Consider the following 24,129-nt stretch of genomic DNA (forward strand, 5'->3'; position numbering starts at 1 on the left):
ACACCGTTTCCAGCGGCAGTTGCCCAAAGAGTTCGAGCAACAGGCAGCAGTGGTGTCTGAAGAGCCCTCTGAGAACAGCTGGTCATCACAGCGCCTTCTCAGAGGAATAGTCCAACACTTTCTCTTTCCCCCTCCTCTTATTCCCTTTTTTAATTAAAAAAAGAAGTTTTACAGTTATTTTTAGCTAGCATAAGACTGCCAAAGCCATGGCCTTTCATACCTGATAACAGCCCTGGGCTGGCTTCGGCAAGCGTGAGCCCTGCTGGCTCACCCTGCAGAGAGAAGAGGGGATCCTGGAGCCAGCAGGGAACTGCTGGGGGAGAGGGGAGGACACTGCTGCTCCTCCCAGGGCTTACACGGCCCTAAACGAGTTTAATAGACTGTCAAGTGCAACCCTGATCTGCACTCAGAAAAATACAGCCAGTTTGCACAGATCTGCTGTAAAGCAGGGTAAAACAACGACGTGTTCTATAGGTTACCACCATACGTCCCATCTTTCACCATTTGTTCCCCACACAACCCTTTCCACCCTTTGCTCCACTGACTTCAGGGTTGCTACAAGGACTAACACAGTCTTCTCTCTGCTCTTTTCTCTCTCCTCTCTCTGCTTTTTTTCCTACCCTCTTCCAACAAACAGGCCCAGAGAACACTTCCCTGATGACTACAGGTTTTGTTCCAGTACCCTGGGTGCTGCACATTCACACAGAGAAAAAGGGCACATTAATCAAAGTGTGAGGCTTGCAGGACACTATGCCGGGCACCAGGCAGCGGAGACAACAGGAGTGACGTTGATTGAAGAAGGAGGGTGGACCACAAGGCCGAACAAGAGGAAAGTCCTGGGAGCAGAGCTACGGGAGGATAAAAGTCTGCAGAAGAAAAGTAACTTTAAGTGGAATTTCACTAAGAGCAAGATGTGACCAAACCCAAGGAGCCAAGCGCTGGCCAAGCCTAAATGAAAAGAACCAAGTAGGGCAGTGATTTCTGTAAGACACATGCAAAAAATAAGCCCATACGCTATCAACAATGTATTGCTTATTGGGATCAGAAGACTGGAAGAAACTAAGGAACTTTGATGGTTTGGTAACGTGACCATTTACAAGCATGTCAGTGTATTTTAGCAAGTTACTGCCATTAGTCCTCACACCAACGCTAAGCACACACACGGGGAAGTGCTGCTGTGCCTCCAAGAGCTAGACTTTTTCGTAAGTGAAACACTTTTTAAAATGGAAACGTTTCAATAACTGAAAACACATGTAAAATTCATAAAATCTTCATTGTTGACGTAATATTCCCCCCACCCCTCAATAAACAGTTTTCCAGTGGAAGATTTTTTCTGTTGTCTCCATGCTTGAAGGACTACTGTATCATTTTAATCTGATTCAGGATCCTGAAGGTGGAGCTAGGCACGAGAGGGCACACACAGAAAGACAACCACCGGAGACTTTCTGTGCTAAAGGGTGCGTAAAACTACTCAATTTAAGAGCTACTAATGGGCCTGTCCTTCACAAACCTCATCCTTTAAAAAAGTCATTTATCATCTGGCCTCCAGAATGGGAGTGAGTTTTACAGTTTAGCACAAAGTTTGTTAACAATCTGCTTGTTTTCAATGCGATATCCCCAGCTTCCCTGTGCATCCCTAGCTGTCATGCTCTGGAAAACACTGAAATAATATTCCCTGCCAGCCACCTCACTATCCCCCGTCCTGTTGCAGAGTCCTTTTGGCTGAGGTATTTTCAGATGTGTAGTTTGTCCTACATCCTCCCCATTTCTTGACCAAAACCATCTCCTGACAGATGGACCTCGCCTTTCTGGACACTCTTCTGATAACCGCCCACATCTCAGATAGGTTAGATGGTTTCCACCTGATCTTCACTGGCCTCCTCAGCCTCCCTGGTGCTGCCCTAATGCACTGCATTTCAGCCCACATTCTCCTTTAACTTGTACCAAAAATCAAGCTGTTTGTTCCACTTTTTCGGAAGCTCAGGAGCTGCAATATGGCATGTGGCTGGCTGCCTACTTACCCAGAAATAATCACAGTAGCTCCACTCCGAAGGTTTCAGCAACTGCTGCTCTGGCATTACGTCAGGATGGGGGAAAGTCACACAATTTATCTGTAAAAAAAGGCAAAAGAGAGTTAGAAGGTAATGAAATGTAGCTGCTGATGAGAAATATGCAAATGAAAGGTCATATATACACGCTTCCAATCAGAAAATCCACAGTGAATGCATGTCACTGAAGAAAAATTGGTTGTTGCATGGAAAGAGCAGCTAAGATTCCCAGAGAGGAACTCCGAGCAAGCAGGAGTGTCGGCTCAGAGGAAAATAAACTACCCATTTCACATGAGGAAAACCTGCTTGATTTGGAAAGTGCCATACAGGGAGTTCTCCTAGATCCCTAACAAACTGTGGTAAAAATCCCGACATGAAACACCCTCAGCGGGCCCTGAGCACAAGAAATAGTGTCAGCAGCAGAGAGCACTGAAGTCACTATCAGCGTACCTCATCTGAATATCTTGGCTATGGTAGTCTGCTAGAGAATTACAAAAAAGGTGTTATTTTTTCAGTGCACAGCCCTTCCATCTATCCCAGAGACCCTTTCCGATGAAAGTGACGATCACTGCAAAAAGGAACGGGGTCTCTCTAAAGCCTTCAACGCACAAACCCCACAATAATTTGTGAGACAGGACCCATCACAGAGTCAAACAATTATTAAACAAAGGCATTAAACACATTAAACAAAAGCATAAAAAAGTACAAGTGCTCATTAAATTATTGCAGTAGAAAATGTAGCCCAATAAAGGCACAGTGGAAACGAAACCCATGACAGCTACTGCAGAACATGCTGCAGAATAACACTGGACGCAGTTGAAGCCCTTCAGGGGAAGCGTCAGCCAGAGTCAGAGCTCACTCCCAGTACGTGATGCTCAACTAAAATTTCTCCTAGGCAGGCACACTAAAAGTAGTCCCTCTTATTGCACCTGCAGGTTCACTGGACACTAGGGGTACTTGTGTATTCATCAAGGAACCAACAGAAACTGGGGATGGGAGACTCACAAATTTAACTCTATGGGTTTGGGGAATTTTTTGGATCGGTTAACACTCACAGGAAATCCAAAACCAAAGCTGGGGGCAGGGTTAGCACAGCTACATGGGCAGAGCTAAAGGTAGAGCTTGCACACAGTAAATCTGCCTTTGGGCTATTCAGGAAGGACATGACCACCTGAGGAACCTGAACATACACAAGTCTATGGGACCTGACAAGATGCATCCCAAAGTCCTGAGGGAATTGGCTGATGTAGTTGCCAAGCCACTCTCCATGAACAGTCACAGCAGTCAGGTGAAGTCCCCAGTGATTGGAAACAGGGAAACATCACACCCATTTTTAAAAAGGGTAGAAAGGAGGACCCTGGGAACTACCGCTCTGTCAGCCTCACCTCTGTGCCTGGGAAGATCATGGAACAGATCCTCCTAGAAGCTATGCTAAGGCACATGGAGGACAGGGAGGTGATTCGAGACAGCCAGCATGGCTTCACTAAAAGCAAGTCCTGCCTGACCAACCTAGTGGCTTTCTACAACAGAGTGACCATATCAGTGCACAAGGGGAGAGCAATGGATATCATCTATCTGGACTTCTGCAAGGCCTTTGACACAGTCCCCCACAACATTCTTCTCTCTAAGTTGGAGAGATACGGATTTGATGGGTGGACTGTTCGGTGGATAAGGAACTGGCTGGATGGTCACATCCAGAAGGTGGTGGTCAATGGCTCCATGTCCAGATGGAGAGGGGTCACAAGTGGTGTCCCTCAGGGATCCGTACTGGCACCGGTGCTGTTCAACATCTTCATCAATGAAGACAGTGGGATTAAGTGCACCCTCAGCAAGTTTGCAGATGACACCAAGCTGAGTGGTGTGGTTGATGTGTCAGAGGGACGGGATGTCATCCAGAGGGACCTGAACGAGCTAGAGAGATGAGCCCATGCAAATCTCATGAAGTTCAACAAGGCCAAGTGCAAGATCCTGCTCTTAGTTCGGGACAATCCTCATTATCAATACAGGCTGGGGGATGATGTGATAGGAACAGCCCTGTGGAAAAGGACTTGGGGGTCCTGGTGGGTGAAAAGCTGCAAATGAGCCAACAATGTGCACTCGCAGCCCAGGAGGCCATTCGCACCCTGGGCTGCATCAGAAGAACCGTGGCCAGCAGATCCAGAGAGGTGATTCTCCCCCTCTACTCTGCTCTCGTGAGACCCTACCTGGAGTACTGTGTCCAGCTCTGGAGCCCTCAGCACAAGAAGGACAGGGACCTGTTGGAGCAGGGCCAGAGGACTATGAAGACAGGCTGAGAGAGCTGGGGTTGTTGAGCCTGGAGAAGAGAAGGCTCCAGGGAGACCTTATAGCGGCCTTCCAGTACCTGAAGGGGGCCTACAGGACAGCTGGGGAGGGGCTGTTTGCAAGGGCATGGAGTGATAGGACGAGGGGCAATGGTTTAAAGTAGAGCAGGGCAGGTTTAGATCAGACATCAGGAAGAAGTTCTTTCCACTGAGGGTGGTAAGACACTGGCCCAGGTTGCCCAGAGAGGTGGTGGAGGCCCCACCCCTGGAGACATTCAAGGCCCGGCTGGATGAGGCTCTGAGCAACCTGATCTAGTTGAAGATGTCCCTGCTGACTGTAGGGGGTTGGACTAGATGGCCTTTAGAGGTCCCTTCCAACCCAACACATTCTATGATTCTATGGCAACATGCTGCAAAGTGCTGACACAGCGTAAACCCACCATGCCAGAGCAATGCAGACAAAGCCTTTAGCTGATACAGTGCTGTTCCTGCAAACCCACATTGGCTCTGCTGCTGTCTGCCTATGCTGAAGTTTCACTGGCAAGTAACTGCATGTAACGCAGGAGCTTTCTCCACCCTCCTTCTCCACAAAATCACTATTTCCAGAGCTTGCCAAGTCCGTTTCAAAGCAGGACACCTATGGTGTCTCTGGCTGTCACCTCAGCTAGATCCTGAACCACGTGTCTTTCATTCCAGCTTCCTTCCAGCACCCATCAGGCTTTGATCTGATCTGCAGGAGGTTGGAGACCAGGCCTCTCACTTCACCATCACTTTACAGGCAGCACTCACGCACCGGTGAGCCTGCATCTCCAGCCACACACAGCCTCCACTGGCCACACAGTCCCAGCAACAGGCAACAGGAGCTGCTGAAAACACTTCCCAGGTCCTTCACGCTCCCCGTCAGAAGTGACATGCACCAGGAGTTATCAGCTCAGTTCAGAACGAGACGGGTGTGCGACAGAGGTGCCAGAGCTCACCCCTGCCCGGCCACCCCGCTCCCCCGCGGTGTCAGGGAACACACCAGGGGACAGGCCGGTGTAGTCACACTCGGTTGGGCTGGCCTGTGCTTCAGCCATGGGCCCCTGTGTTACCCCAGGCTGACCTCTGTCACCACCACAAAGCTGCTCCATGAGGGACGTTTCACTGAGGGGCACCTTCTGTCTCTGCTGAAGTTTTCCTCTCCTGCCTCCTCCCTGTCAGCTCAGGACCTGCCTGCAAACCCATCGTGCCCTTTTTTTTTGGTTAGGTAGGCTGGGCTACGTTCATTCAGGGACGTCCAGCTCGAAAAGGCTGTGAGCAGACCCCGTCCCTGGGAAGGGCCGAGGCACAGGAGCGGAGCCGGCAGCTCTCCTCGGGGCGCAGCTGGGGTGAGGAGCTGCCCACAGGCATGGCTGGGCCCCGGCGCGAGGGGCTCGAAACCCTGTTGGGAGACGTCAGCTTCTCCCACCAAGCTTCACAACTGATCAGCCCAATTGTCTTACAAATACTGGCTGGAAACTTTAAGCCAAACTGCTACTTTCAGACAGCATCCAAGAAGCACCCACCTGGGCCAGTGCCGGACCGGCACGCAGGGGCTGATGGAGAAAAGGCTCCACTTCCCTTCACTGACCACCAAATCCTGCGCCACTGCTGGCCATGGGCTGCGCTGGTACCTGAGCATGCCTCTACGCTGTCGCGGCTGCACATTGTTTCTCAAATAACACAATATATTGTAGTTTCACCTTAAAAAAAAATGAGATGGCCTGAGAAGCCGCGCACAATTGCTCTGCCACGCACCATAGCGGGCCAGCTCCTTCCTGTGAGTGAGCAAGGCTGCAGCTCATCCTCCCAGAGCAGGGGAGACGGGGGAAACAAAGTATTGTCAGCAATGGCAATCTCATAGGTAACCATGTGAAGGGATGCAGTGTCACAGGTTTAAACAGCTTCTGGCTTTGAGGATTTCTGACTTTCATGCTGCACTTCACACTCACTGAATAAAAATTTGGGTGACAGCCACGGGTCACTTGGATGCCAGACCTTCCGGCCTCTCCAGCCTCTAGAGCATTTCCAGCCCCCCCAGCAATTCCAACCTCTCCAGCATCTCCAGCCCCTGAAGCCCCTCAAGCCCCTCCTGCCTGCATGAAACGCTGCCCTTTGCCCAGCTACTGTGTGTGCTTACCCCACACACCTCAGGGGTATCCAGGACAAGGTGCTGCCTCTTGAGAGCAGACTGCCAAGCTACAGGAACTCAGGATTTAGCCCAAGTTAAAAATAGTTAGCAGCAGAAGGCAAAAAAGGTAAAGAGACTGCATGGGGGTTTTAGGGACGCTGGAAATGATTCACATCTCCACATCAGAAGCATCAACACTGCAGTGGTAAAAGGAGAAGCTATTCTAGTTCCCACCTGCCCTCTTACTGGTGGTCTTGCAGAGAATGGCTAGGAGGTCCCCTGGGGGAACACACTGCTGAGTGGGGTTTTGTGTTGCGCAAGATGACTTAATTCAACTGAGAAAGGACCAAATTCTTCCCATGAAGACAGTAGTATTTTCAAGGCAGATTTTCATTGTTGCGCTGGGTAATGAGAAGCTGGGGAAAGGCACCTCCTGAACGTATTTTGCAGCCTTCACGAGAAGGCTGGGCATCATCACACTGCAGATGCGGAGGTGACATGCAGCATGGAGCACGTACAGTGGCACACGAGTTGTTCCCTGCAGCTTAAAAATCTGCAAACCGAAACTGCAAAGGAAATTCATATTGCCTGCTAAAAGCAGCACTTGTTTCACAAAAACTAAATCTGTGTTGGTGAGAAGCTGCTTACAAACTTTAAGAATCTCTGTTACATCACTGATGTCCCAAAGAAACAAAAACAGTCCCTGGAAACGCCCAGGCTCGGACTGGGCATTTGGACTGCAATGGACTGAACCACATCCACGCACGCAGCAGGAAGACGAGCAGTGAGTACACATGTCAACAGGTGATGAGAGTATCAAGGACTGTCATCACACTCAAAGCTTTATGAATAAATATAACATTCTTCACTTCTCAGAAGCTTATACTTAATTGTCTAGAAACGATGCTGAATCGTCTGGAAAAAGCCATGAGGCCATTTTGGTCTAGTATCACATTTAAAAGGAAACTGGTGTCAGAATTTAAAAAAAAAAAAAAATCAAATTAAGCTTTTGCAAACCAAAAAAAAAAAAACCCAACCCAAAATCAAGGGATTATTTGTGTGGTAAACAGAACTTAAGAGAACAACTTACAGTTTTCTACACACAGTCCCGGAGCGGGCATAAAAATTTTCAAGACTCTAGTAATATTACTAAAAATTATATACAACTACGTAGGAAATCCTGTGACTCTTTCTTTCCTTTTATCATCACAGACTTCTTATACTTAAACAAGAGCTTTTGGATCTGTATTTCTGATCAGTTCTGAAACCTCTCAGGGTTTCCCAGCAGGGAGGGGAACACCAGGCTGGCACTGAGCAGGACTCGGCTGCACGCCAGCACTGGGGTGACCACATCTCGCTCCTCCCACAATCCTCCCTCTGAAATGTTCCTTTTCTTGTTTCTAAAATCAGAGATAGCTGAAAAAAAAAAAAAGCACTTTTCTTCACCAACTTAGTCCCACTGATGAGATTTTTGACTCATACTAAAGAGAGCCAAAGCATCTTGTGATGATGTCCTGATGCTTAACAGCACTAAACAGCTTTATCAGCAACACCCTCTCCCCACGAGAGGGACCACTAATCACATCCCTGACAGGACCACTAATCGCATCCCTGACAGCCGTGGTCAGGCTACGTGCAAGGTCCAGATTCGAACAACAGGATAGACCATTGCAGTGCTAATCTCTTTCAACAACGCTGACTAGCCAACACGGCCTGAACAAAAGCCTGCAGAAGCTGACTATTACAGCTGTAATTGCCAGTAAGAAACAAAACAAATTAAACCACATATCTCAGCTACTGATGGAGTCACAGAACTTTAAGAGAAAACAAGGCATTATGACCTGCATTACATTTGCACCGGCTCCACTGGGACAGCTGAGATGATAATCGGCCTCATCATGATATTAAGTCCTCATCCAGCCTCTTCACTAATAAAAATAATGGCTGTTGTCAGCTTGCAACAAAGCAAAATTAATGACAAGACACCAGCAAGGCGTACTCCAAGTATAAGCTAGCAAACATGCCAAAGGACAGCAGCCTGTCCTTCCAGCTGCCACTGGACACGAGTGGCACCATAAAACCTGTGTGAGGGAGCCACTGGATTGCCGAGGCTAGGAGAAGGTACGCAGCCAGAGAAGACATGCCATGAAAAACATGATGACAACAAAGCTCGGGGCAGGGAGAAGAAAACCAGACAAGCAACACAAATTGATGCATTTCTCTTGACAAGCCTGCTATGTACCAAACTCAATATATAGTTTAAAATACTTTTGCCTGTATACTGATCATGAGCAAAAGCAATTATACTCTTAGCAGCTAAATATCCCAGCTCGTATTTCACCGGACTACACCAGCAGTGATGGCACAAAGAGCTGTTTACGTTGTAGGTGACTCTTGATAATGCCTGAGATGCAAAAGGGTGACAGAAGAAGAAAAGTCAGAGGGAGGCAGGTGAGCGCACAGGATCTGCACAAGAGCGAAGTGCACAGCACCGAGAAACTTCGTCAGGTTGGCCATGCACATTCACCTCATAGATTTCAAAGTCCTCTGGAGGCTTTGAAGTTGCTACCAGCAGTCACCAGTAAATGAGACATTGCCAAGCAACACGAACAAAACAAGAATAATTTCATCAAGGTTTAGATAATCAACTGCATGTTTATTATATAAGACACTATATAAATAAACGAGCAGACAGTGGGTGAGCTTACTGTGCCGTGCTAAAGTGACTAAAGCGGGGCAACGTTCTTGCTCATTACTTCAATTTAAAAATGCAGATCATTTTTCCTGATTTCTGCATATTCATGGCATCTTAAACACAGCACAGCTGTGACAGATTGCCTAACTTCAGCATCTGCTTTACAATTTCAGCTGAGACCCAAAACGTACAATGGCCAACTCCACTAGATGTAACGAGTTCACCTTCCAAATGGGACCATTTCCACAAAACAGCCAAATGCAAAAGCTGGAGAGATCTCAGAAGAGCTTAGGCACAGAAAAAGGCTTGGGAAGTTTTAACTCCACCCAGACAGGAAAGCCCAAGAACACCTAGACTGTGTCTAGGTAGCTTCAGCATCGTGAGTTTGCATGTGGTGTCAGTGCTGGCAGGGTGACGCTGAGCTACAGTACAACAGAAGGGGAGAACAGACAACCGAAGTCCTGACCAGTAACAAATTCAATCGATACACTTCCTATTTCAAAGAAAAGATTCTGCCAAAAGCGTTTAGAAGCCGTCTTTATTTGGCTTATCCGTAGAAAGGTCCAGAGATGATCTGGCCAGTGCCTGTCAAAGCAGGTGATTTCTGACAGTTTCTGCCAGGCAGTCAGCCCCAGGGCAGAAGGGACTGCGGTGCTGAATGTGCAGCCCCATACCGTGTTCATCACATTGCGTCAGACGCAGAGCACAGCAGCAGCAAATACCACGTTACTGCATGTAGGCTGCCCCTCTTCCCATCTGCAGCACACGTTCATTTCTGTGTCCAACATACGCGATACAAATGCCAGCATTTTCCAAGTCATACCGAATCTTGACAAGGCAATGGAGCATTCTTCAGAAAGCCACACTCAGAAACACCTTATCATCAGATAGCTTTCTTGCTCTTCAAGTGAGACACAGCTCTGTCACATCTGAGTCAATATCCCCCTGTACCTTCTCCGTTTAACTCTCCCTCAGCTATGGTAAAGGACCTTCAGCTTCCCCAGGAACTCACAGCCAGACAGATAGTTCTTCGGGAACCAGACGGCAAACCATCCAGCCTAGAACTAGCGAGTGCACCTTGAAACCCACTGCAAAATCAGTGCAGACCACAGACCTGCACCAGTGCTTCCTAAGTGAGCATCAATAATTTGTGCAAGCAGCAGTTTCATAACAGCCTCTGATATAACCCAGCAGGGGTTTCCCTTCCAAAGAAAACAGATAACACAGTGTTGGTAACGTTCATTCACCAAAGAGAAAACACCATAGTCGTCTTCTTGTTGGGTGCACAGAGATGAGCAATAGCCCAGCTCCCACGTACCTTCAGGATTTCCAGAAGCCACGCTCCCAAATGGCTATTTGGGTGCAGAGGGGGCAGATGCATTCCTAGGAAGACCGGAACGAACTCCCACCCCTCCGCTGCAAGCAGTGAAACAGAGAGCTAGGCTGCAGCCATGGGTCAGGCTGAACATCACCTGATGTCCACAGTTTGCGTATCACAGGTTGTCAGTCTAGGGGGAGGTCTGCGGGGCTAAGAGCCCCAAAGTTAATCACAAAATCCCGCTCTGCAAGAAGAGATTCTTCCTGAGAACCTGCTACAGACCAAGACAAATCATCTGACAGCAAGCTGAGGATGTGCCCTGCAGCTCTGTTAACCAGAATGTCCCAATGTCAGCTTCAGTGGCGCTGAACAAATATAACCTCCTAGGAGACAGGGGGGAAAATTGCATTGCTTTACAGTTTACACTCCGTATGAGAATGTTGTTTTTCACAATGCTTCCTTGATGCAGGCAATGGCTTGGAGCAAACAGCTGTTAAAATTAGCTTGTTTTTGTCTGTCTGATGCATTGTACTTGAAAGCCTCGGACTTCTGCTGGAGAAATGTGCACACAGCGATCCTGACATAACACACAACATTTTCTTGCTTTGCAGATGCTACCAGATGGCACATGGGCCAGCAAACATGACAGTGAAAACCACCCTTGGTGAACAGCCAGTGAGGTGTTCAGAAACACAAGCACTGTCACTCTCATGCTGTGCCCTGCAACCCAGGGCAACCTACCCCGGGACCATGCCTTGTCCCTCCAGAGATGATATTCAGCCCATGGTTTGCTCCTTCCCCTCAACCTGGGTGGGCAGGGGGCTGCATGAGGTGGCTTGGACACATTTCCAGCCCCAGCACCATGGCCCTGGAAGTTCTGCAGCTGGATTCCCCAGGGCATTTGCAAATCTGCCCAAAACAGCAGATTTATACTTACTTCATGACATACTACTCTCTCAATACACTAATTAAGAGTAACAATACATTTTTCATTCGTAATGACTGATTTTGATAACCAAGTAAACTGCTAAAGATATTTAATTTGTTTTTTTCCCAGAAAACTATCTACATGGCAATGACTGACCTGTGTTGCAGTCAGAGACACCTGTATCCTCACCCCTGTCAGCAGAAACCCATGGAATTGTGCCCACCGATGGATAAATCAACAGGCTGTGTGTGATAATGTATAATAACCTCCTCCTCGTAGTAACAGTTAATGATATATAACATTAAATTATTCCTTTTGTTCTTGTGGATTTTATACTCTGCCAATGGTTGCAGCTGTAAGCATGTTTATTGCCTCTCCTTTATCACTGCAATTCATTTATCTGCCCATTTATCTTCTTTATTATTTCCTCTTAAATAAACCTTTCTATTCCCAGCCACTTTCATTAATCTATTTTGATTTCCTTCCTGTTTTTAAACATCTGTCCTGCACTGAGGAGTCCAGAAGTGCAAACTGTGTTAGAGATGAGGTCACCAGGCATACAAAAGATATTAATGTCTGTGAACACAACACTGAGAACATCTTAATTGAGTCAGCTATACTTAATTACTAATATTAAAAGCAAATGTAAGATTAACTTCATACCGAAACCTAAAATCTCTGCTTACACTTCCCAGCAGAAATCTGCACTTGGATACTCTGGCACAGAAAAATACCTTCTGACACCTCTTTGAGAAGAAAATACAGATCCTGCCCGGGGGGCAGTGACCCAGCTCCACAGCCCGAGTGCCCCTCGCCGCGCAGGGCTCCTCCGAGCCCAGGGGCTGGGGGCCGACACCGGGCCAGGAAGTTCTTCCCGAACAGTGCGTCCACAGCCCGCGCCTCCGGACCTCGGCCCGCACCGTCTGCTCATCCCGCAGCCGCCAGGATCAAAGGGAAAACGATAGTGGAATTCTGCCCAGGACGGAGATCCCAAAGCCTCCCCGGGCCCCTGACTTACTCGTGTTTAAGCACCGACACGGCTCGTGGTGGAGGCTCTGCCCGCCCGCCGCCCCCAGCCCCGCTCGCCCCAGCACCGAGCCGCCGCCGCCGCCCCGGCAGGCAACCCCCGCCCGACCCCGCCGGACTCACCGTCAGGCTGCTCTCCTTGCTCTGCCGCCGCGGCGCCGCCGGGGACCCCGGGCTCTGTGGAGACAAACGGGGGGCATCGTCACGGCCGCCCTCGGAGCCCAGCATGGCGGGCGCAGGCCGCGCGGGCGGGCGCTAGGCGGACCCCATGGCCCGGCAGCGCGGCTCGGCCCGGTTCGGCTCGGCTCAGCGCAGCTCAGGTCGGCTCGGCTAGCCTTGGCTCGGCTCGGCTCGGCTAGCCTCGGCTCGGCTCGGCTCGGCTCGGCTCGGCTCGGCTGAGCGCAGCCCGGCTCGGCTCAGCCCGGCTCGGCCCGGCTGGGCTGGGCTCAGCGCGGCTCGGGGGGAGCTGGAGGCGGCGTCGCCGTCCCGGCACAGCCGCCCCGCCTCGCGGCCGCCCGCCCGTGCGGCCAATGGCGGGCCGGGCCGGGCCGGGCGGCGGAGCCCACTCTCAGCCGGGCGAAGCACCGCCGGCCCCACCGCTTGCCGGCCGAGCCCTCGGGGTGGCGCCGGGCCGGCGCTCCGCCTCTCGCCTCCGCCGCGTCGGGCTGGAGCGGGCGGCGGGTACCGAGCCGCGGGGCTGCCGGCTGGGGGGCGGCGGGAGCTGATCCGCAGCCGGCGATCGGCGGCTCGGCCGTGCCGTGGCCTCCTGCCCGTGTGCCCCGTCCCGGGCCCCGCGGGGACGAGCGGGGCCGGGCGAGGGTCGCACCGCGCCGGGCCAGGCCAGCAGCGCTCCCCGGGCCTGCGTCCCGAGCTCAAGCCGCCCGGGCAGCGCCGGCCCCGCAGCCGGAGCCGTGCGGCTCCCCGGGGCCGCCGGTGGCCCGCGGGCCGGGCTGGGCCGCTGGTCCCCACGCGGCGGCTGTGACAGCCCGAACGGGCGGCCGCGGCTGCTCTCTAGGAAGCCGTACGGGAGGCCTGGCCCCGCGCCCGGCACGGCACAGCTCCCTCTTGTTCTCTGCTGAGGCTTTTTCCCCCTCGACCTGTTTCCAAGAAATGCGGCTGAACTCGCCTGAGGGATCCTGCCAGCGTTTGTTTGCAGGATTGCTGCTACCCGGGTCTAAGGAAGCGTCCCACAGAACGCCTGGGAGCTGGCAAGGGGGCCGTCAAGGGAAAGCAGCTGGGGATGGCCCGAGACAGGCAAGTAGGAGAGGGGCAGGCCCAAGTACACGGGAGTTTTGGGTGTAGAGAACAGCTTCTTGGAACCAACAGTTTATGGTCAGATATTTTCCTTACTAAGGACGCTTCTGCAAAAGCAGCCACAGCTCCCGGGAAAAGCAGGCTCCCAAGTGGGTGTGGACACCAGCAGCTCTTAGAATTAATGGCACCAGCAGCCAGTTATAGATTCAAAACTACTTATAGGTTCAAAGCAGGAATGAAGCCATGATTTCAATTTGGAAAAACGTGTAATAAAGGAGCAATGGAAAGAAAGTATCACGGGAGGCTGTTGAAGTGTATGAGAAAAGTCATGAAAGGGATTTTTGTCAGTCAGGTTGAGTCAGCTGAGCAAACCAGTGCATGGCAATGGACTCCCCATGTATGTCAGATCTGCATTTGACCCAAAAGGTGGCTACAAACTTGAGTCAGACTCTGCACCGTAAATGTGGCAAATGTTGCTACAAAGGAAGTTCTGGGGGAGTCAGTTAATCTGACTTGTGTACCGAGCCAACTGCAAAAACATCAGATCGACAAATGAATTTTTTCTGCACAAGGATTAACATAGCTTTTTTTAAAGGAAGTCACAGCCTGCCAGTTTATTCAGGTTCTCTGAGGGAGACGTGTGGACAGGGGTGTCAGGTAATGCACTACATCAGTTTCTAAAATGCTTTTGACCCAAGTTAGGTCTGCCTCTACCTCCAGCCTGTGCAAACTGCTCAGAGAAGAGGCAACACGGGCAGTGCAGTGGAAGATGTTTGATGTGGAAGGAGCAGGGAGTCCAAAGTGCTGGACCGTATCGTGGGAGATGCCTTGAATCCACTGGTGGGGAAGCAAAACCAGAAACGCTGACGTTTCACGGGAGGAGCTGGAAGAGGGCCCTGTGCTGCGTCTGCAGACCTGCGCGGAAGGCTCTCCCAGGGACGTGAAGGGGTGCAAGAAAAAGTGCAGGGATAATTATTGGAAATTTGGACAAACAGGCAGGGGAGACTGGCTGTCCACGGGTCAGCGTCTTGAACGCTAGCCCAGGGTGATGAGATGGGTGAGGCACAGGCTATGTAAGGCACAGAGGAGGGCCTGTAAAAGGACATGCAGGAATGGATGAAGTAATTGAGAAAAAAGCTTCGGACAAATTCTTTGTGAATACTGTCTTTGGGAGGGAAAGCTGTAGCCGCAAGAAAATACAGTGAGATACAGACATGGCCAGATGTGCAAGTCTAGAGAGAGGACTGTGCTGGAGACAGGCCCAGGCTTCAGGCTGGAGTGGCAGGAAAATTAGTAGGGTTGTTAATAATGACTGAAGTGGCCTGGTGGATTTTTCAGAATGGAGCGATAGGACAAAAAAATCCAAAGCATCTTGGCATTTTGTACTGTTTTACCAGTCAGACACAAAGACTTAACTATTCTAGATGCAACAAATCTATCTGATCTGCCAGTTTCTAAAAGAAAATGTCTCTTGACCTCCTGCTCTGGGGGAATTCCTAAACTGCTTAAGTGGAGACCCGTTTATTCTTGGATACCACTGTTTGGCTTTTTCCCCAAAACTTACCTGGGGGTCCCCACTGGCTTTTCGGAGGCTCATATGACCAGAGTCAAGCTGGTGTACCGGGGTCCCAGAGATGTGGTAGCCATTCACTGTGAGAACAGATGGAGAGTTAGCAGGCTTGCTGCTGGTAGCAAATGAATAATTGCACATTTTAAAAACTAATCACATATATACAGATATAAATCACAGTGCCTTTTTTGAGACACTAGTGTTCACTCCCTCCAGCCTAAGAAACTGTGGATGCTTCTCCCCACCCCAACAGGCTGGTGATGGGATGTGTTAGCTCCAACCCAGAAAGACCCAAGAACTGGACCCTGCAGAAACTCAGCCCATGGGCCCGCTCCGGCCTCAGGATCCTGCAGCAGGCAACTATCGGGAGGTATGACAGGAGTTACTGAGCTGGAAAGAGCCAGGAAAAAGAGACCCCCAAACTCAAAACAGTTCCCGTAGTGGTCTGGTAAAATGATGTGTTTGAAGAAGTCGGCTATGGGGTATTGGGTTTGCGTGGCAAGGTTTTGGTAGCGGGGGTGGGGAGGGGGCTACAGGGGTGGCTTCTGTGAGAAGCTGCTGGAAGCTTCCCCCATGTCTGACAGAGCCAAGATGGACCCAGCGCTGGCCAAGGCTGAGCCCATCAGCAATGGTGGTAGCGCCTCTGTGATAACATATTTAAGAAGGGGGGAAAAAAAACCTGCGCGACACCAGCAGCAGCTGGAGAGGAGTGATAATATGTGAGAGAAACAACTCTGCAGACACCAAGGTCAGTGAAGAAGGAGGGGAAGGTGGTGCTCCAGGCACCGGAGCAGAGATTCCCCAGCAGTCCATGGTGAAGACCATGGTGAGGCAGGCTGTGCCTCTGCAGCCCGTGGAGGTCCATGGTGGAGCACATATCCACCAGCAGCCCATGGAGGACACCATGCCAGGGCAGAGGGATGCCCAAAGGAGGCTGTGACCCTGAGGAGACCCCACGCTGGAGCAGGCTCCTGGCAGGACCTGTGGACCCGTGGAGGGAGGAGCCCATGCCGGAGCAGATTTGCTGGCAGGACTTGTGACCCCATGGGGGACCCACACGGGAGCAGTCTGTTCCTGAAGGACTGCACACTGTGGGAGGGCCCCATGCTGGAGCAGCGGAAGAGTGTGAGGAGTCTTCCCCCTGAGGAGGAAGGAGTGGCAGAGACAACATGCGATGAGCTGACTACAACCTCCATTGCTGCCCCCTGCGCTGCTGAGGGTGGGGAGGTAGAGAAAATCGGGAGTGAAGTTGAGCCCCAGAAGAAAGGAGGGGTGGGGGAAAGATGTTTTAAGATTTGGTTTCTCTTTCTCATACCCTACTCCGATTTGATTGGTAATAAATTAAATTAATTTTCCCGATTTGAGTCTGTTTTGCCCATGACAGTAATTGCTGAGTGATGTCCTTGTCCTTATCTTGACTCATGAGCCTTTCATCGTATTTTTCTCCCCCTGTCCAGCTGAGGAGGGGAAGTGCTAGAGCGGCTTCGAGGGTACCTGGCATCCAGCCGGGGTCAACCTGCCACTTACGTAAAAAGCAATGGTTTAATGGAGATGGGCTTGTCATGTCAAGAAAGCAAACCTTGTAAGATATTTACGGTCCATGTATACAGCGGTAGGTTGCTTTATCTTTGGAATATACTGAGCAGAGAATAATGCTCAAAGTAGGGTTAAAACAAGATACACAACTACATTACAAATTCTTTGGTCACAACAAAATGTACTACCTTCAAGCATACTTCCCACTCAGCTCTGCCGATAAAGAAGGGCATCAGTTCAAAAATATTGTAGGAAAAATATCCTCTAGACTGCATTATTTACAGTCAGCTGGCAGCAATGGCCTTTACATGTAGCACTTTTTATTCTAGAGCAATTTTTGCTTTGCGTTGTCTTCCTGCAGTACCTGAAACTTTTCAGTACAGTTATGCTGTTATACTCTGCTACTTGACTCCCTGCAACTTCAAGTCAGGACACAGGTGATGTGGTCGACCCCATAGCTACCATAGGCTAAAATGCTTCGTTGTGCACACATGCTCTGTGTGGAAGAGCTAGAGCCAGCCCACTCCCCTCTGCAGCCTTTTGCTTCCCTACCCCGGCAGAAAGCAGGACTGGGAAAGGCAGCCTGTCCTCCCCTCCCAGAGCCGGCAGCCCCACTGGCTCCCTGGGCCACTGTCTGCCTCCACGCTCCGAGGAAGGAGCCATCTCAGCTCTGAGCAGATGTTTCAGACAACTGGCCAGAAGGTGCATCAGTAGGCAAACAGACAAGAAGTGTTCAAGGCCAGGTTTGACGGGGCTTTGAGCAACCTGGTCTAGTGGCAAGGTGTCCATGGCAGGAGGGTTGTAACGAGATGAGCTTTAAGGTCCCTTCCAACTAACCATTCTATGATTCTGTGATTCTATGAAGATATATCAGAAGGGAAAGCCCCGCCATGTTTACTCTGCTACACTCACATGACTGTGTACATTAAGTATACATCCCACGTAATCACAGCATTTTCCTTTGCTCTGCTGAGTGGTAGAGAAGCAGATTCACCCAATGCAGCGGTCAGGCACAGCACCAAACAGTACCTGTAGAACTCTTCTGTGACACAGGGCTCTTGGGAGTCCCAGGCACACTGCTTGGCCGCTCCCAGGTCGTTTCTGTTGAAGGGAAACATCAATGTAAGGGTGATGGAGGCCTTGCACACACGCCAGGGAATAACATCTATTACACACGTACAAAAGGGTCTGACCCTCAGTGTTCTCTGAACCAGGTTCTCATCACTGCCTACCTCCTCCCATCTCTTTCTGCTGTCGCTCCCCAGCCCTGGCTCCCTTGGCAGCCAGCTAGGATGGTGGAAACAGAGCAGACTGGGAGCTACACCACTGGTTCTTCCAGTGCAGGTCTGCCCCAGGGCCACGCTCGGTAAGGAAGCAGACACATAGCTGTAGCACAGATCACTGCCTGTAAGCTGCTGCCACCATCTGCACAGCCTTTCCTGGTGTAGTTAAACCAAGCCCATCCCGGGGTCCTCCCTGCAGCCCACCGCAGGCACCGAGACCACCCAGCCGCAGCACAGCCAGCCATGGCCCTCACCCTGGGAACAAGCACCAAACGGTGGCACTGCCTTCGCCCCTGCTCTCTGCATGAAAGGCAGCTGTGAATGACTCAGAGATGTGGCTTTAGTGACATATACACAGACCATAGCATTCTTTTCCCCCCAAAAAAGCTATTTCCCTGGCAAATTTCCTTTTTTTCCACTCGGGTCCTTTAGCAGCTGGGATATGCAAATGTATGTCACACCGGTCTTGATACTCAGAAGACTGCTGCTGCTTTTCCCCTTTCAGTTTTCTCTGTAGTTTAACCATTCTGCTAATTTCCTCAGCAAATGGAAAATTAATTTTGACTACATGCTAAATACAGAAGATTTAGTTGCAAAACTTTGTAAAAGTCGCAAACAGCAGACAGAGTTAGAACAGCAACTTCTGCAGAAGTCTAGCTAGAAAACCCAAGCTACCATTCCTTTTGAATTAAGATATTGGTACCAAGCAAAATAAATAATACCGCCTGCTTGACAATATCAAATAAGAAAATAAGCCAATTAGTGTAATCAAGTCAAAGGACCGCTTTGGCCACTCCATTTGGAACTGTCATTCCTGAAATCCCAACCAACAGCCATTGAACCCTGCCAAAGCCTGAAATCCTACATCTCTCAGGATTCTGGAGGAAGGTGGTCAAGCGGTGATGGAGCAGGAGAGGCTGAGTGCGCCCTTGGGCATATCAGTTCGGGGTCGGCAGTCAGCACTTCCACCAGGGCACAAAGGGCCTCCTACCCCAGGCGAGAAACCGGCAGGGTGAACCCGGGAAGGCCTGTTGGGCAGAGGAGGGCATGCTGGTTTATCTGTCTTTGCATATACAGCCACGCACGTATCCACACATAGAGATGTCCTCAAGGGTTGCGTTAGGTTCCTTATTTCAGGAAAGGCCTCAGGATGACGATCCCAAATGGGGGAAGGTGCCATCCCCCACACCTGTGATGCCCAAATCCTTGAGACATGGGCCCCGCTTCCCCCTCGCTCCCCGTCTCCCCGAGCCACCGCACGCTTCTGCTTGCAAAGAAAAATGCTTTGAGGTTGTTTTTTTTTTCCTTGCAAGTGCAAAACCTGGTGGACTAGAAGCTTTGATGAATCATGGGGAAATATTTAAATTTTACCCAGCTTTTTGTGAATTCGATAGTAAGTTAATAAATTCTGTGCTAGGTCAGTGAGGAAGAACTGGAATGTGTTTTAACTAAACAGAAGGCAAATCAAATGCTAAGAGTTGTCTTTTATGAGTCAGCTTGTCTTGGCTTTACATACACAAGTGCATGGTTAACTAAAGACAAATTCTGATTCGCATTTATTGTAATGCAAAGGTAAACAACCGAATATGCTACCCATGTTTCTTTTTTTTTTTCCTAATGCAAATTGTTGATTAATGAATAATGTAAGTGAGTTGAGTTGAAGACAAGTGTTTTCAAGGATGGCTTTTGGAGATCTGTGGGGGGGGGTTGTGATGTCCACCCCTATTATGCCCAAGCGCAATCAGCATGTCAAGACGTTTTTGTCAGAACTGACTTTGACATTAGCAGTAAAAAGTGTTAACTTCATATTTGGCTTTTGTTTTTATTTTTTTTAATGCAAGCTTTTCTGTTTACAATTTTTTTGTATTTTTGAGTCCGTACAGAGGAAAGTACCTAAAAACCTAACAAGTATATTTGAAATGTAATTAATTGGTTAAAATTACCAGCTGCTTCTTGTAACCGGTCTCTACTTCGTGTGCTAGCTGCTGTGGAGCCGGTGGGAAGTGCCCAGTTCTTCCCCTCTGCCATACAGAAGGCCCAGATTCATAACTTGAGGGCAGAAATGTTATATGTGAAAGAGCAGTGCCCAGTGGTTGACAAATTTTCTAAAATAAAGTGAATGTGGAGTTATGCACATTGAAAAAAAAATAAAAAAAAATATAAAAATGCATAAAATAGAAATAGCATCTCTTATCGTGTAGGAAATGAAAAGAACAAGAATGTTTTTTACCACATTTATTTTGAGTGCTAGGAGAAAAGAAAATCCACTTTCGTGCACCGAGGAACAGAGGGAATATTCCGGCAGCCCAAGAAGGGAGAAGAGCTCACCTCCACCAGGACTGCACTGCCGTAATGCCATCTACTGGAAGCAACTAAATTTACCAAGATAATACCGCAACATTACAAATTTCTCTGCAGCTTCATCATGATTAGACGTGAATGGGGGGCAGGGGTGATTTTTTTCCCACAACTACACAGAAAAGTTTTGGTGAGAGATAACACTCTGTTTGATACAGTCAAACAGACTTGGAATACCAAATGCAGCCTTCGATCCTGGTGCCTGGAAAATCTGAAGACTATTTGTAACCCTGTAAAACAATGATCACTGCTATTAGGAATAGACACAATATCTGACAAGATTTTATATCACACCCAATTTTCCAGAGAGGATGTTGAAGTCAAGCTAAAACCTCTCACTGTGAGAGTGCAATTTAGCACTGGCAGACCAACACCAACAAGTTCTGTCCTCCCTTATCGGCCACATGTTAATTATTCTACTTAGCCAATGAGGGGGAGGAATAATCAGTAGTTTCCTAGTCACCCTCTGGACTGTGAAGGAGGTCTGTGAAGAGGAAGATGTCCTGCAGCCCTGTGAGGTATCTGGAAATTAGTTACTGAACAGCAAGGCAGTAGAAAGCCACTTGTTCAAACTGAAATGACGTAGTGAGAGGAAAAACAGTTACAAGACCTAAGCTACACGTGCCAACAGAGCTAAAGAGGGTTTTCACAGATGTGGTTAAGCATTTCCTCCCAAAGGAAAGCAGAAACCTGTGGTGTTTGGGGAAAGAAAGTTCACTTCGCATCTGTTTGGCAGAATGAGAAATGACATGATGCATCAGGCCTTCGGAGAACCACACACTCTGGGGCATCATGTTAGTCAAGAAACACAACTTCCGAGGAGGTCCCGATGCAGATGATTTTTGTGATCAAAGTGTAGTAGCTGAAGAAGGAATTTTGTGCCTCTTCTCCATGAATCCAGTAGCCATCTGAGGTCAAAGCAGCTACTTTCCAGTCTGAACATACAACATCAGAAAACATCAGGGCTTTAAGGTCTAGCATAATCCCTCCTGAGTGTGCTTATGTTGCTTTCAGGAATGGATTTAATACCTCTGCATGGTGTCATTTGTAGTGCTGTTTTAGGAGCTAAATGCTCCATAGTTTCATCAGCCAAACTACGAGAATGGGGCAGAGCAAGTCAGAGGACCTCTGGGTCTGGTTACTGTGCAGAAACTTTCCCTGGTCTTTAGGATCTGTATCAGCTACAACATGTCACCCAACTACTGGTGCTGTCTCATGTCTTTATAAATAGACTTGGAGTTTGTTTTGGTTTTAACGGCAGTAAAGCTGTAACGCTGAGCAGCTCCAAACCCAGCTTCTGCCCTGAATAACGTGAAGCTGTGCGGGCTGCACAGGTCACTTGGACGTGGATGAAGACCAGCAACAGAACATGTCCCTCCTCAGTGCCACAGGAAGAAACCCTGCAAACTTCTCCCAAATTGTTCCTGAAAACATGCATAATTAGAAGTGATATTTACAGTAGGGTAGAACAGGCCCCAGGGTCTTACCCCATCTTTTTTGGATTCACTTTGCTCTTGCCAATGGCATGTAGGAATCGCCCGTATGTGCAGACAGTTTGCAAACCTCCTAGCCTTCCTTTGCTGCTCCACTGCATCTCCATAGGCTTTCAGCAAGGTTTGCGGCCTGTCCATGGCTCCCCAAAGTGCAAAGTTGGACCTGTGAGTCGAAGAGAGTGCAAACAGTCCTGCTTTGGAAACAGGTTTCCTTCAACAGTGCAATAGCACACTCCCCAGTCTGAACCTCCATGCTGCTGGAAGCCACCGTGCTCCAGCTGGCTCTGCTGGAAGCAAATCTCACCTCACCCGTCAGTGCTCTCGCATCTTATCTCCCCTTTCAGACTAAGATCTTCCCCACATTTGTGATGAATCAGAAAGGGTTTCACGGCACTTCATTTCTTGATGCTGTGTGTGGGAGAAAACAGTCCAAAGGAAAGGCCAGGGGAGTGTGTGGGTTTGTGCATGTAAGGAGGGGAAATCACTTGCAATGCCCTGAGACTGCAGTAAACCATTCAGAAGTCTGGAAGCAGGAGTGGGTGAATGAGAGTACTCTGTTTTCCTCCTATTCCGTAGAGGACGTGTAGCACAAGGAGATTTTGTTTCATTGGAATGAGGAGGTCCCACCACTGCGTCAGTTCACAGAACTGACTCCAGGCCAGGCAGAACTGTCCTGGCTCTCCCCTCCTCACCTCCTGCAGCCTACCATCTGAGGACTCTCCTGATTCAGCACAGCAGCTCTTTTGTCTTTGTGCTCCAATGTTTTGGTCCGGTGAGGCCTGCAGTACCGAACCCTGTATGGGTCACCTACAGAAACATCAGCTCAAAAGGCCCAACCAACCAGCCCGTGAGTGAGCCTCTGAAGTGCAACATGGTCCTCTACACAGTGTTCTTACGTTGCATTGAGAGGTGACACTTCTTTGTGGGCCTCCCAGGGCCCTGGCTTTTACGTCGATCCTCATACCCAATGAAAAGAGACAAGAAAAGCAGGCAGCAGGGACAGATGCAAATCTCCACGCTCCTGCACGAAACAGGAGATCCAGTCTCACAAGTGCTGAAAGCAGAGTGTCATGTAGTGCATGAACTAGTGCAGCAGTGCATGCAGTGTCAGAACTGAAACCCAGCTCCATCCCACAGGCAGCTCAATAAAGAAGAGACTGAGGCTGCCACACAGCTTTTATCCTTGGCCCCGAGACAGCACCATGGAGACAGGCACCATCCACGAGCTCTTGAAATCTTCTGTCCATATGCTGAGGGTAGAGATGCCCTGTCACTACCTCAACAGCATGGGAAAAGCTGCTGACAACAGTCCTTACTTGGTCTTTCAGAATGAGCACTGTACCATGCCCCTCCTTTTGCAAAGACCATGCGACAAAAGCGAGCCCTTCATTGCAGGCTTAGTAGTGATAATAATGCTATTTCCAGCACTTTCTGAGACATACTTAGTTTTTCTAGGTTTTAGGCCATTTTACCAGGGCAGGTTTCTATACCACCCTTAAGCTAGGACATTCTGCATCGGGGGAAATTGTCACTAAAAAATTTTATCTGTATGAGAAAATGCATGTAATAAAAATGCTTGACATCTCTTAGGTGTCTCCACAGATGACTTACTATTTCAGCTGCAGTTCATAAGTTTAGTTGGAGTAGGTGTTGACCGTAGCTGGTGAGATATGAAAGAAAAACCTCAACCCACAGGCTAAATCCTTCCATGCTCCTTAACCGGCTCAGAGAGATGGAAAAATATTAGGCAGAGGAAGTACTAGAGTAGGTTGTGGTTACATTCCTTCCGTCCACCGATCTCTCGTGTCAGGTCTAGAAAGTACTTCAGAAGAGGCAACAACTGTCTGCAAGTGGTGGACTTCCTCACTGCTTTCCAGCATCGCAGTACAGGTTGTCTTCAAGGAGTGAGCCCCTCTAGCGCATCTGGCTTTGTTGAGCCCCAGGCTGACACATGCACCCTAGCTCTCAGGGACGCAACAAGGTGTGCTGGCCAGGAGCTCCATGAACATGCCAGCCTAGCCCAACTACTGTGTCACCTCTCTCAAAGAAATGGCATGCTTTCAGCTGTTTGAGGTTGCTTTCTAACCAAGCAAAGACAAAATAAGTCTTGTTTATTCTCTGAAAATAGAGAGTTCAAGATTTGGTAAACGTTGGAGTTAAAGTTACAAAAAGACCATCTGTTATTGGTG

At 49.3% G+C, this 24,129-nt stretch overlaps 1 protein-coding gene across 8 annotated transcripts in view; it reads right to left on the reverse strand.

Annotated features, from left to right (window-relative positions):
* Positions 1–24,129, reverse strand: part of GAS7 (growth arrest specific 7) — a 109,183-nt gene that overhangs the window by 30,059 nt on the left and 54,995 nt on the right. For all 8 annotated transcript variants that reach the window (XM_074607418.1, XM_074607414.1, XM_074607417.1 and 5 more), the window contains 4 exons: positions 17,836–17,907; positions 15,265–15,350; positions 12,570–12,623; positions 2,022–2,111 (listed from right to left, as the gene is read on the reverse strand). In XM_074607418.1, the coding sequence (XP_074463519.1) occupies positions 2,022–2,111; positions 12,570–12,623; positions 15,265–15,350; positions 17,836–17,907 (302 nt within the window). The remainder of the gene's footprint in view (positions 1–2,021; positions 2,112–12,569; positions 12,624–15,264; positions 15,351–17,835; positions 17,908–24,129) is intronic.

Source organism: Larus michahellis, chromosome 14 (genome assembly GCF_964199755.1).
Source record: "Larus michahellis chromosome 14, bLarMic1.1, whole genome shotgun sequence".
Lineage (NCBI taxonomy): Eukaryota > Metazoa > Chordata > Aves > Charadriiformes > Laridae > Larus > Larus michahellis.